Raw genomic sequence first — 12,770 nt, 5'->3', positions numbered from 1 at the left:
AGATAGGGAGAAAACTCACAAATGAATGGCCACTTGGGGCATAAGTTATTTTAAAATTAAGGCCGAGGTAGACTGTACAGCTATAATGGACAGAGGAAGATATGAGTTTGATTGTGCTACTAGTTGTACCTACGTTGCCAAAGCTATGTCTTCATTTTGCTGCACAGAATCATTCCTGGTTTAGCAGTACATAAAATTTCTCTTTTTTTCTCAAATAAGAAAGTGTTGAGTACTGCAAAAACTATGAATATTAACATTTTGTTATGCAGAAGCTGACGGTCTTCAGGGGTTCTTTTAGATAGGTCACTACTCTGTTTAATCATATAGTTACATTCGTCTTCTGTAACAGAATAAAGGTGGTCATATTTTAGTTTCTCAGTAATGCTTTTGGAGTATCTTGAGGACATTCTAATTTCCTCAGCCTTTGGAAACAATGCTTGGAATCTGACATTCCTCATAAATGAGAAGCCTTACACCTTGTGTTAAAATAAGTGAAGAGCAGCTGAAAAGATTTTAGTTCTTAATTGAAGAAGCAACTTATGATGACTCGGTTTCATCCAAAAGTAGAGGGTCTAAATACTTGTCAATTTAGAAAACACTAAATTATTGTCTAAATACTTACCTGGCATGTTCTTTTGTGAGAAGGGGGCCCTTCTCTGCAAGCATAATTACTCACTGTTCTATGCCAGCAGTGATACCCATCCTCTGTGGCTATAGACATCCATAACAATGACAAAGTTCAAAAGACACTAATGTAAGTGCTTTTTAAAGGTAAGTGCTAAAGAAAAGCTGCTGCCCGTTGCTGCACACACACAACTGAGACTTAACTGCCAGGACGGGAGTCCCTTGGCAGCCATCAACTTCAGTAAGATGAAGGGTGTCCCTTTCAGCTCCTTGCTCACACATACACTCATTCTTGAGCGCTTCCTTCTCCTTCATGTTGACCCTTGATTTCCAGTAGCAAAGTCTTAGGCACTGAATCTCGTATAAAAAAATAATTTAATCAGATGGTACATGGGAAAACCAGTTCGAGCTGGGTACCTTCAGAGAGGGACCTCAGACAAATAAATTATTGGGTAATTAAACCCTTGGGATCTATGCACCTGCCTTTGGCTGCTCTTCACACAACTCTTTAGTCCCAGAGTGGTTTTTGTCCAAGGTCTTCTAACATGTTATTGGATTTTTTCTGTCTCCACACAGGCTTACAGTCTCCACTGTACATATCGTTGAGCTGCAGCGTCTGCTGTTGGATAGAGCCTCCTTATCATCTGGTGTGCACTTCTTCTGCATGAAACTGAAAAGTTCAACTTTTGAGGCAAAAATTACAAAATTACTTTGGAACAACTAAAATAACCCATCAGTGAGTTATCAGCATTTGTCTCATACTAAATCTAAAACACAGCACTGTACCACCTACTAGGAAGGAAATTAATGCTATCCCAGCCAAAAGCAAATCCATTGCAGCTTGCTGTCAAAGGCTTTAGAAAATCAGTTACTCCTGCTGATGTTAGATGACAGTAGATGTTAAGTAAATTTAAGATTGAAGACAAACTATTCAAGTACATAAACAAAGGAAAGAAGAAAAAAACCGTGCATTTTGCAGTCCAGACCTTGTACTTGAAAGAGAGTAACATCCCATAGTTACTCCCACAGTTACATAGATGACATTCAGAGATGAAAAACAGTTCTTCATGCAAGGAGTTGTATGTATTAGATTGCCTGTTTAAACAGATGTTCCAACTGACTTCCTGCAGGTGTGGGTTAGGAGGCTTTGAAAAGAAGCATTCTGGTATCCTATGTGCAAGTGAAGCAGTTGCTGATTGCTCTGCCAAGGCCAGACCCATGCTAACGTACCATGTTTTCCTCTTCTTTTTCCTGAACATGAGACACTGTTTATAAACACATCATCTTCAAATCTTTCTGAAAAATAAGAAATAGGTTAACACTGAATTCCACATGTGATATGAGCTCTGATTTGTTTCCACCTTTCTAAATAAAACAACCCATAAATCCTGAATATATGTAGACCAAATGTTAGACCCAAACGTTCCTTGAATTGCAAAGAAATGCCTAACACAGTGAATATATGAGATATATTTTTCAGTGCAGAAGGAAGGTGTTTGTTGATCTACGTGCATGCAGCAGCAATATTCTGCCTGAAGTAATTTTAAGATAAAAAATGATACATGTGTTACTTTGGGCCAATAAACTCATCTTATTGATTCAGTGCCTGGTAAGCTATCATGGTGCCCAAACCTATCAGAACTTGCAGACATGCTGTTAAATCTCTATAATTCCTTCCATACTATCCAATAATTTGTATTTCTTTACTATCCAGGGTCATTTTGCATCACCTTCACTTTTGAACCAATCATTAAACAACAGCAGCGAGGAAGCCTTGTTCACTATTGTATGTTTGATAGAAAAAAAAAATCCATACTGTTACTAAAAGAACTACAGCATAATGATATCTTCAGGTTTTGGTGAATCTGGGTGAAAAACTTGTTTGATTTAGCACAAAGTTTTTAACGTAACTGGATGACACAGAAGTAGCAAAAACACAGCTAAAAGCCAGTTATGCAGATCAGGTCACAAACAAGAAATTAAGAGACAGGACACTCTTATGTGCTATAGCAGTACTTGCAGTCACAAACTCAGTCATGCTGACTTGTAATCCAAAGCAACTAGCTGTACTCTGAATTCAGTATGAGTGTTTTCCTGAGTTAAAACCAATTGCAGCTCTGTGGTTAATATAAAGTGATTTTAACTACTTAAATAGCTATCCTTATTGTAATTTTGAACCTACTGGGAAATTCTAGGCAAAACTAGACAAAAAAGGCCAATGATTTTTATGTGGTTTTATAAACATTTTTATATATAAATAAAGATAAACTATAGTTTATTTAAATTGTTAATAGCGTTTTCCAGTATATATTTTTTTTAATGTTACAAAGTCTGAGGCCTTCAGTTTAAAAAGTCTGAATTCAAGAAAGGCTAAGACTTCATTCTGCATATTTCCGGTCGTTGCGTCCGAATTAACCAGTCACACAAAGCAGGAGAGGGGGTTACCAGATGTAACACAGCTCCCCTTAGTGATAAGAACATAGTACTGACATGAGCTACAGTACTCTATACGCAGCCCGTCAGACTGATGGGTGCTGCATACCCAATGCTGAGGAACAACAGCGCCTTACACAACTGAAGGTGTTGTGTAAGCTTGCTGGAGTCTTATATATATTCCTAATGTGTCAGCGCTACGCTATTGCTTGGGATCAGTTTTGATTGCAAGCCAGATTATGTAATCTCTTCAGCAGACAAGGTTAACAGAGTTTTCCATGGAAGATATTCTTGCTCTGTTTCAAAATGCACACATTCTGTGCGCTATCAGTATACTGTAATTTTTGGACTGTATATTTTTCTGATCTTAACCAGGTTGTGGATTATATTTTCCTAGATCATTTGTCAATCTATGGACATATCAATAAATTTTACTTCTTCAGGTGCAGACCAATGCTCTTCTAAGAGACATGCGGGAGGACAAATATTTCTCATAGACCGTGGAAATCCAGACCACATATCAATAGCAGAGGAATATGATTAAAAAACACCTTTCAAATCACTTGTCCAATTACTGACATCTATATATTTGTGATAATATAAATGGTAGTTATTGACCATGCTAACACAAAATTGTTTCAGTTCCCTTCAGCCTGTGACACACTTTCCAGAATACCTTGGCCACTTCCAGCATCTTGTAGGGTAGGTTTTAGTCAGCCTGGCTGTTGCTTTCTGACATCGTGTACGCTTATCTCTGAGGCTTGAGTCTCTTGTTTGAGCAGATGGTTTCACAAGAACCTTCCCACCTGTGCAGTGAGAAAGAGGGGAGTAGTAACTTTGTTACCTTGTCTCTGCCATTGACACTGTGTAGTGACTTTGTCCCATCATCTTTCAAAATCACGACGTGCTTTTCATGAAAACCAGGGTGAACAGGGTGCCACCCCCTATTTGAGGCCACACAAGTCTCAGTCTTCAGGCTAGCTGATCATTTTAATTTTCTATACACATGTTCCCTATCATATTTTCTAAGTGTTCCTAAAACACGTCTGTCGTTGCACAGCTGCAAACATGCCCAGAGGCCAGCAGCTCTGTCAAGGCGGGTACAGCCGCTCTCCTGCCCGCCAAGAGAGGTGTTTGGGGATGCCACCGGCGCTGCTCGTAGCCGCCCGATGCCGATGCTCACAGCGGTGACGCTGGGAGCCGCTCTGCCCAGCCCGGGGTGCAGCGGCCTGGCGGGGAGCACCCGCTGCTGCCTGGAGACTTGCGTTGCCTCTTCAGGAGAGAACTCACAAACGAGTTTGTTATTGAAGGTCTCGGGTGCTCTGCAGCAGCTCCTAAGCTGGTCGAGGAGTGAGAGAGGGAGGGAAGGAGGGCGGCAGAAACCGCGGGAGCGGCGAGACCCTTGGCCAGGTCTCCCCAGCAGTGCCCCCGCTACAGGGGGGGTACAGGGGGGCTACAAGGGCTATGGCGCCTTCGCTCCCCGGAGGAGTGAAACCAGCACCGGCGGGCAGGCCGAAGGCGGGCTAGCCGAGTGCAGAATGCCGGCCGACGGGCCCCCAAGCTCGGCCCTCCGGGAAGAAGAGAAGCGAGGACCCGCAGAACCCCGGGGGCCGCCTGAAGGAGACCTCCGCACCCCGACTTCCCTCCCCTCCTCTCTTCCCGCCCAGTCCCGCGCATGCGCGTCGACGCGCCCGCCACCCAACTCAGCCCCGCGTTGCCTTCCCGCCGCCGCCGCACCCGGAAGTGGCCGCGGGGAAGGTCCCGCGCACGGCGGGGCGTGGCAGGGCCGCGTCCTTTCCCCCGGGCCATAGCAACGGCGGCGGGAGGGGACGGCGCGGCGGCGGGATCCGCTCGTCCCGCGGGCAGCGGCGCGGCAGCCTCACGCACGATTCGGCAGTGCCTTCGGCCACCTCTGGTGCCTCCGGGGCCCGCCTGCCTTAGTGCTGCTCGGTAGACGTAGCGCACGGTCGTGGTGGCGGAGCTTCGTACCGCTTTCTGGAGGCTTTTGGCTGCTCCCCGCAGCTGCGCGGAGGCGTCGCGGAAGCCCCGTCCCCCGCTACCCCCAGGCCGACGCTTCGCCGCGCCCCGCCTTGGCCTGCCAGGTACCCCCCCGCCGGGCACTGCTGCGGCCGCTCCGCCTCTGCCGGCGGCGTCCCGGGGGCCAGCCTGGAGTCGGCGGCCTTGGGGGCTGCGGCTCGGAGCTTGCGTAAAACGTTAGGTCTCTGCTAATGCAAATCTAGTGATTCTTTCATCTGAAGCAGTTGCTGGTGAGTTTTTAGAGGTCCCAGTGCAGTTCTCGTAGTTGTGCCTGGGTTTCTGTGTTTTAAAGTGGTGCATCTGGAGCCCGTGGTTGGGTTTGCTTTGAATGTCGTCGGACAGTTCAGGCTGGACCTGCAAAGTTCCCCTATTTTCAGCCACACTGTGTGGGTAGGGAAGCCTTGCAGCAAGCGAGGTTGCTCAAAGCCACATCCATCCTGGCCTTGGGCACCCTAGGGAAGGCCATTCACAGCTGCTTTGGGCAACCTCAGCCACTGTCTCACCACCACCACAGTCAATAATTTCTTCCTAGTACTCAATCTAAATCAGTTTAGAGGGTATTTAGAGGTTCATGAGGAGAATATGGAAGCTTTGTAGGTAACAACTATCAAATGTATTAACTTCTTAAGCAAACATTTCTTGTTCTCCTTCACTCATTTAGCAGGCTCCTATAAGCCATTGCAAGCCGCTTGAATACTTTTTTTTTTTTCTTCTGCCACTTAAGTGCTTTTTTCCCCCCATAACTGAAATAGCATGCTTTTGGAGTGCATCCATTTCTGTACTAATAAGCTAGCTATTGATGTGTGTTTTAACAGAGGAATGTTGCATATTGAAAATCAGTGTTCCCAGAAATAAAAATTCAGATTGTTTTTTCCTAAGTGACTTAATTGTAATTTCTGAAAGTTTAAAAACTACAGAATGATGTGGATGTCTTTTGAGATTTTTTTTCACTGCACCTGTTGGTTGTTGGGTGAATTCTGTTCTCGAGGCAAAAAACTAGATTTCTGAGAAGGCTTTTTAGTTGCACCTACATTTTTTTCCTGCTGCTTATTATGAGATTTTTTTTGTGTCTGTTTTAACAAAGCTTAAAAGGGTGGTATGAAAAACTGATTTCTTAGTGTTCACAGCTACCTCTTAATGTGAAAATTGGGCACAGTTGAAAGAGGTGTAGTTCCCATGCAGTTCCCTGATACTAGAATTTCTTTTTACACAAGCAATTGATCTTTGAGTACAATACTGCAAATATGCTGTCAGAATTGTTCTGCTCTCATGTAAAGTTTGAGTTCTTAATTTGCACGTTACTAGTGATTTAATGCACATTAACATGAGCCTAGCAATTGTACTACAAACTTGCCTATACTTTGAAAACTAAGTTTTCCACTATTTTCTCAGTTGAGATGGAAGGAAAGCTGAATCACGTTCTCTAGCTACTGTGTGTGGTAGCTGTGTGTTTTGGGGCTTTTAAACAGATGTACCAAGGTGTATTCTGATGGGTTTATCTTAAAAATCAAAAAAGATTCATCCAGACATTCTTCATTAATAAACTGAAACAAACTGTTAAGCTTCATTGTACTTTTCTTACTATACTACTCCACTTGATTTTGAAGAAACCTTGGAATAATAATAATAATAATGTTTGAATATAAAGCAGTATGATAATAACTCTGGGCACCACTTGTTATGCTTTTCTTTTTAAAAGAAGTACTTCTGTATTCAGGCCAACAGAAACAGGTTATGGCAATCTTGTCCAGAGGCCAAAGTGGGTAAAGATGGAGTCTGGGCTAACTTTTTTTTTAACTTTAGTCGGGACATCCATCTGTTGTGGAATTAAAAAGCAAACCTTCATGGCTGATTAAACTTGACTGTTGAATACAGCTTATTCTTCATGTTACCTTACTTTAATTAGTGCAAAGATCTCATAAATGAGTTTGCTGTTCAATCTGCAGTAAATCTTTGAGTTTTTTAAGGTCTGTTATAAATATGTTGTCTGTATTGATTTCTTTTTATCAGTAACACTAAGTCAGTAAGTTTCTTCTAAAGATGAGCTGAACTATAGTTAATTTAATATTCTTCAGGTATACTCATATATTGCTATAATACCCGATACAGTAAAATATGTTCAAGTAGAAGATTCCAGGCTTACAAAATAGAGGATTTTCTATGTTAAAGGCTTCAATAAAACAACAAACTCTGGATTTTGACCCACTTAAAGAATAGTAGTACATGCATTTGTCTCTCTTTGATTTACTTTGAAGATAAATGGAGTTTGTGATCCTCTTGGGAGAATAGGGAATGCAGGGGCACGGTCACGATTTTGCGCTGACATCATTCTTAAATCTGGTAGCAGATATTCTACAAAATACGTTGCAAAATAAACTAAAGTATGTATCTGTTACAGGTTTTAATGTTTTTATGATATGGAAAAGAGGAATTTTTGAAGCTTGTCAAGTAAAAGTGTATACGGTCCAAGAGGATGTTAATGTTCTGAAGTTTACACATTTAAAAAGCTGCATATTGGACATCATGAATTCATCCTCTTCCGTTAACCACACTGTCATAGAAGCTAAATGGTGAGCTCCACTTCTGTATTTTAAAGTCTAATAATATGGTTTGTGTTTCTGTGGTTTATTTTCTGGATCTCTAATTCAGACTGAAGAAGACCCAGATACAGTCTAATGCATGCAAGGTGTGCCTTGTCAGTATTGTCATTAGATGAAAATGTTTACTTGAAGGCTTGCATACTGGCCATCTGGTGTGCAAGAATTCTCACACAACCATAAGAGACATGACTTAGAGATAGAGGGAGTTTCTGTCTGCAGTTAGGAATGCTGAGCTGGCATTATAGAGTGGTTTTCTGCATTCGCTGAGGTGATAGAGGCCAGCTTTAAGTCTTGCACCTGGCTCTTACCTTTTATAATCTGATATGTTCTTTTTATCTTAGTTGTGAGACTTATTTAACACTATTCAAAGTCTGATTATACAAAGCTGCCTATTATTTAGGGAAAGTGAAATTCCGTATATGAACACTGAATGTCCTTTCCATAAAGCCTTGTTTGTTTGCCTTAGTTCTCCTGTTTTCAACTTCCCTAACCTGTCAAATTGCCAAATTCGGTGCTCCTTGAGGTTGTTATTTGTAGCATAATCTCTGAGTAAAACGACTTGCCTTTATTTCCTCTCATTCAGTCAGCCACAGAAAAATAAAAGTATTCCAAATATATTATATGATATTCACAGAAAAGCTTTTATACAGTTTACAGATGCTCCAGCTGTTCAGATCCTTCTTCCTCCTTGACTTACTACTGTGTCTTCTGCAGTAGCTGAGCTGCCTAAAATATTAGTATGTGATTTTACCTGCTTTGTTCCTGATCTTTTGGCCTATGAGTCATGTTGGTTCCTTGGGGTATTTCTGCTGTAGTAAACACTGAAAATAATAATGTGCCTGTGGTTTTCTTGCAGTACATGCAAGTTTTAATGATCCTTGTCACCTACATTTATTATATAAAATGCGTTAAGTACGTGGTGACCTGTGGAACAATTACTGGTGTCATACAATTCTTATCTTATGAAGTCCATCTTTAAATGGAAATATACTTACTGCTTATCAAATTATAAAATATATATAGCCTGCAGCGAAACCCCTGAAATTCCATCACTTGTTATTAGTGATGCCTTTAAAGGCAACACTTAATCTAAATTACTGTTCCCTTAGTTGATTACATTTATGTCTTTTTTGCTAGTCACCTTATGTGAAAAAATGTCTATCAATTGGTAATGTTTGCAGTTATGGAAAGTAATAATAATACCTGTTCACAAACATAGGGGTAAAGCAGTCATGTTTTAATTAAAAAACCCAAATCATTAAATCCCAGGAGACTGTAATTTCTGTAAGTAATACTTAAGAATTGTGTTGTCAAAAGTAAGCTGTTTTGGGTTTTTTCACTTTTATATGAACTGATACCATTTTTATGGCTAGTTGAATAATCTATCTTTACGGTATGTTTCATATTCAGTGGTCCTGACAACTTGTGCTTTTGTATGGAACAGCTAATTATTGCAGCCAGTCTTATACAATTGTTAAAACTGCCATATGTAAAATCATGTGAATACTTTTTTTTTTAAAGACATTAAAAAGTTGACCAATTTGAAGCTGCAATAATTGCACATAAGACTGTGGTCAGGGGCTGATCCTGCTGACTGCCAAGTAGATTTTCTTTTAACTGAAATTGTAGTGGAAGTGAAAATAATGCATATTTTTAGAGGACTAGCCCTCCAATTTGTATTGTGTTTGTACAGATCAACTGCTTGCATGTAGTTTAAATGTATGTATCTTTGAAGAAAAAACGTGGAAAAGTGATTTTTGTTCTACATATGTGCATTTGTTTCATGACTGGTGGCTTTGAGATGGCAATCCATGTTAAAAATGAGCCTTACTGCAGGAGACAAATAAAAACTTGCTAGTAATTTTGATTTAAATGATTGGAATGATGATTTTTAAGCATTCTGATGGTTATTTAATCAGTAATAAGGATAATGAAAAAACAAAACCCTGGTTATGCTTAAATTAACTTTGGGAAATCCAAAGTTCATGTGTTTAAAGTTTCTGTTGCTCCGTATCTATTTCAAGCGATTCTATATATAACCCCTTTTTCACGGAGTAATAGTATGATTACAGCTGCGTGGCATAATTTCACTTAAGTGGATGTTTGGAACTTTGTGCTCACAATTTGATCATTGAGATATGAGAGTACTAAAAGTTAAAAAGAATACTCATGTTTTTTGAAAACATTCATATTTTGCAGCTTCTGTAATGCCAAGTGTGATTCACAGTTCCTACAAAGTAACGATGAATCAGAGTTGGAGACTACTGAAGATCTGAGAAGAAAACTCTGTCAAGCTAAAAAGGAAAAATTAGACCTAACTATAAAACACAATAAGGAAGTAAGGACTTTCTTGATTGCTTTGTTTTACTCTTGGAATAAATGTAAAATTGTTTCAGTAAAATAATACTCTTGTATGGTCTATCAAGACCACAGTCATTAGCTGAAAAAAAGAAAAAAGGAAGGTGTCACTGTCACACCTCACCAAACAGAGCAAATTTTCTGAAGGGGACAGCTGCAGGGGATGGAGTTGCTGCCACTATCTGTAGTTTGTTAGATATAATTGCTCAGTGACACAAATAAATGAAAGCCACAACTTGAACCTAGCCTTGTAAAAAAGATCTTTTTCTTTTTTTTTTTTTTTTTTTTTTTTTTTTTTTTCAGGGTATTAGAGCATAATTTTAATCTGACAGAAATCATGTGCAACTTGTAAACCTAGTATAGTATTTTTCTGTGTGTATGTACATCAGTTCCAGCTAGGGTATCCTTTAGTGGTCTTCCAGTGTATAATGTAAAATTGTGGTGATAAATTGGCCAGTAACTTCATACATGTTAATGGGATCTTCGTTCATAGGGAGATGCCATACCTGCACTGCAAAGGTTTTCCCTAATGCCATTGTAGCAAACTAGTATTGAAATGAAGCTGTAGTCAGAAAATACTGCATTAGTCTTCAGCCTGAATGCTTGAATATCAGCTTTCACAGCAGTATGCATAGGAAAGGTGGGCAGTGACTGCAGCAGTAGCTGTAACTGACTTTTGTTACAAAGAACAGTCCCCACACCTTCTAATACCAGTCTGGCAGCTGATATCCTGGTTTAAACTGTGCTGAAGCAGAAGTATTTCTGCTGCTATAGGTCACAACTCTGCTCTTCACAGTTTGTAAGGAGTACTTGGGCAAAATCCATCCAGTAAACCAAGTTTGCATTTCATATTTTTTTGTTTGTTGGGTCGTGTATCCAGATTAAGAGACTCCTGCTTCCCTCTCAGTGACTTACTGTTGTGCTGCTGTTAATTATTTTCCCATTGTCTCGTCAACTGTGGAGGTATTTTATAAAATGGATAGCAGGAATTATCTGTATTTAAACAAAAACCCAGAAAACCACATGTTGCACAGAGAATTTGAAAGCTGAGTATGCACAAGGGCCTCCTGCACCATTTTGCTTTTGTAGCTTACATTTCAGGCAGATAAACTACTCGAAAGATGGTTTTTTTTTTTCCCTATTGATTTCCTGTATAGTTACAGATAGTGGAGGTGCTCAAGGTAACTATGTGAAATGTTATTTAGTCAAGGGGCTACTTTGTAGATGTTCTGAAGAAACACATACTATATACTTTATAACTCCTTGTGTCAAAATAGCTTGAACTTGATTTTCTGGATGCACTTTTTTGGTAGCAGTGGCTATGTTGTGTTTTTTAATCGGGATAAGAACAATTTTTGAAGTGTTTTCCATTCTTATTTGCCCATTAAACTTGATAGTATTCTGTTTGACTTCTAAACATTATTGGGCTGAGTCTTATATTCATAGATGCACTTGTGAGTTATTAAATGTCTCATAATCTGGTGTCTCAACATGACTGTTTTTCTAAGTATAAAATTTCAAGAAATTCTGTTTCTGCAGTTTTTCATTTGAAGTGTACGTGGAAGATAGAACAGTATTACCACTTTTATTTTCTTAAGGTAGTGTATTTTTTGAAATGGAAGCGTATGTTTACATGAAATTCATCTAGAACTAGGGACGGTTTACATAGAAAATAGCAAAAGTACTTGAAGTCTCTATAAATTTGTGTTTGCAAGACTTATGTTTCAAACTCAAGTGGAATTAGAATGCAGCTGTAAATTAAATTCAAAATATCTTTTTAAAATATTTTGTAGATACATTTCTGTAGCACGTTGCATTTTTTCAAAGAAGCATTGTTGCCAGTTTTCTGAAACAAATTTATTTTCTAGTTGTCTAACTATGAAGGCCAGATAGTCAAATTACGGTTGGAAATTGAGAAAGGAGAAGTTGTTCGAAGAAGTCTGGAGTATGAATTGGCAATTGCCAGAAAAGATGCTCGCCTGAAAATGTGTTCTGCAGAAGAGGAGTTAAGTGATGTGAAAACCAAACTTGTGGAACTGCAAGGTAAGAGTCAAAAAAGTTAACATGGAACAAAGGTTAAGTCAGTTCCAAGTCAGCAAGACAACTGAGAAGCAGTGACTTAAAAAAATTTTCTACTTCTTGGATCTGTTTTTTTTGGATCTGTCCTATCTTTCCCATCTCTTATCAATCTGTTTTTATAAACTTGTAAGAGTTTAAAAACTCTTGCTGTCTTGTGTCTTATTGCCAAAAACGCAAATGGCAGCCTGGAGTCTATCAGGAGCGGTCTGACCAGCAGGACAAGGAAAGTGATTTTACCCTTGAACTCAGCCTTGCTGACGCAGCACCTCAAGTACTGTGTGCAGTTTTGGGCACTGCAATATGGGAAAGACATCAAAGTGCTGGAGAGGATGCAAAGAAAGGCAGCTAGGCTGATTAGGGGTCTGGAGAACAGGTCATATGAGGAGAGGATGAAGGATCTGAGGCTATTCAGCCTGGAGAAGAGGAGGTTGGAGGGAGACTTTATTGCTCTATACAACTACATGCAAGGGGGTTGTAGTGAGGCAGGTGTTGGCCTCTTCTGCCGTGTGACTAGCAATAGGACAAAAGGAAGTGGGCTTAAGTTATGCCAGGCAGGTTCAGGTTAGATATTAGGAAAAATTTCTTTAGCAAAACAGTGGTGAAGCATTGGAACAGGTTATCTAGGGTGGTGGTGGAGTT

The 12,770-nt window shown here is 40.0% G+C and overlaps 1 protein-coding gene across 1 annotated transcript in view; it reads left to right on the top strand.

The window, feature by feature from the left end:
- The first annotated feature begins 4,861 nt into the window (after window positions 1–4,861).
- LOC103530665 (coiled-coil domain-containing protein 171) overlaps window positions 4,862–12,770 on the top strand; it is a 107,546-nt gene continuing 99,637 nt past the window's right edge. Inside the window, exons 1-4 of the mRNA XM_030467599.1 lie at window positions 4,862–5,159; window positions 7,493–7,664; window positions 9,894–10,032; window positions 11,921–12,095. Of these exons, the coding sequence (XP_030323459.1) occupies window positions 7,507–7,664; window positions 9,894–10,032; window positions 11,921–12,095 (472 nt within the window). The 5' untranslated portion in view covers window positions 4,862–5,159; window positions 7,493–7,506. The remainder of the gene's footprint in view (window positions 5,160–7,492; window positions 7,665–9,893; window positions 10,033–11,920; window positions 12,096–12,770) is intronic.

Source organism: Calypte anna, chromosome Z (genome assembly GCF_003957555.1).
Source record: "Calypte anna isolate BGI_N300 chromosome Z, bCalAnn1_v1.p, whole genome shotgun sequence".
Lineage (NCBI taxonomy): Eukaryota > Metazoa > Chordata > Aves > Apodiformes > Trochilidae > Calypte > Calypte anna.
Note: the sequence above shows the minus strand (reverse complement) of the source record. Positions and strands in the feature narration are given on the sequence as shown.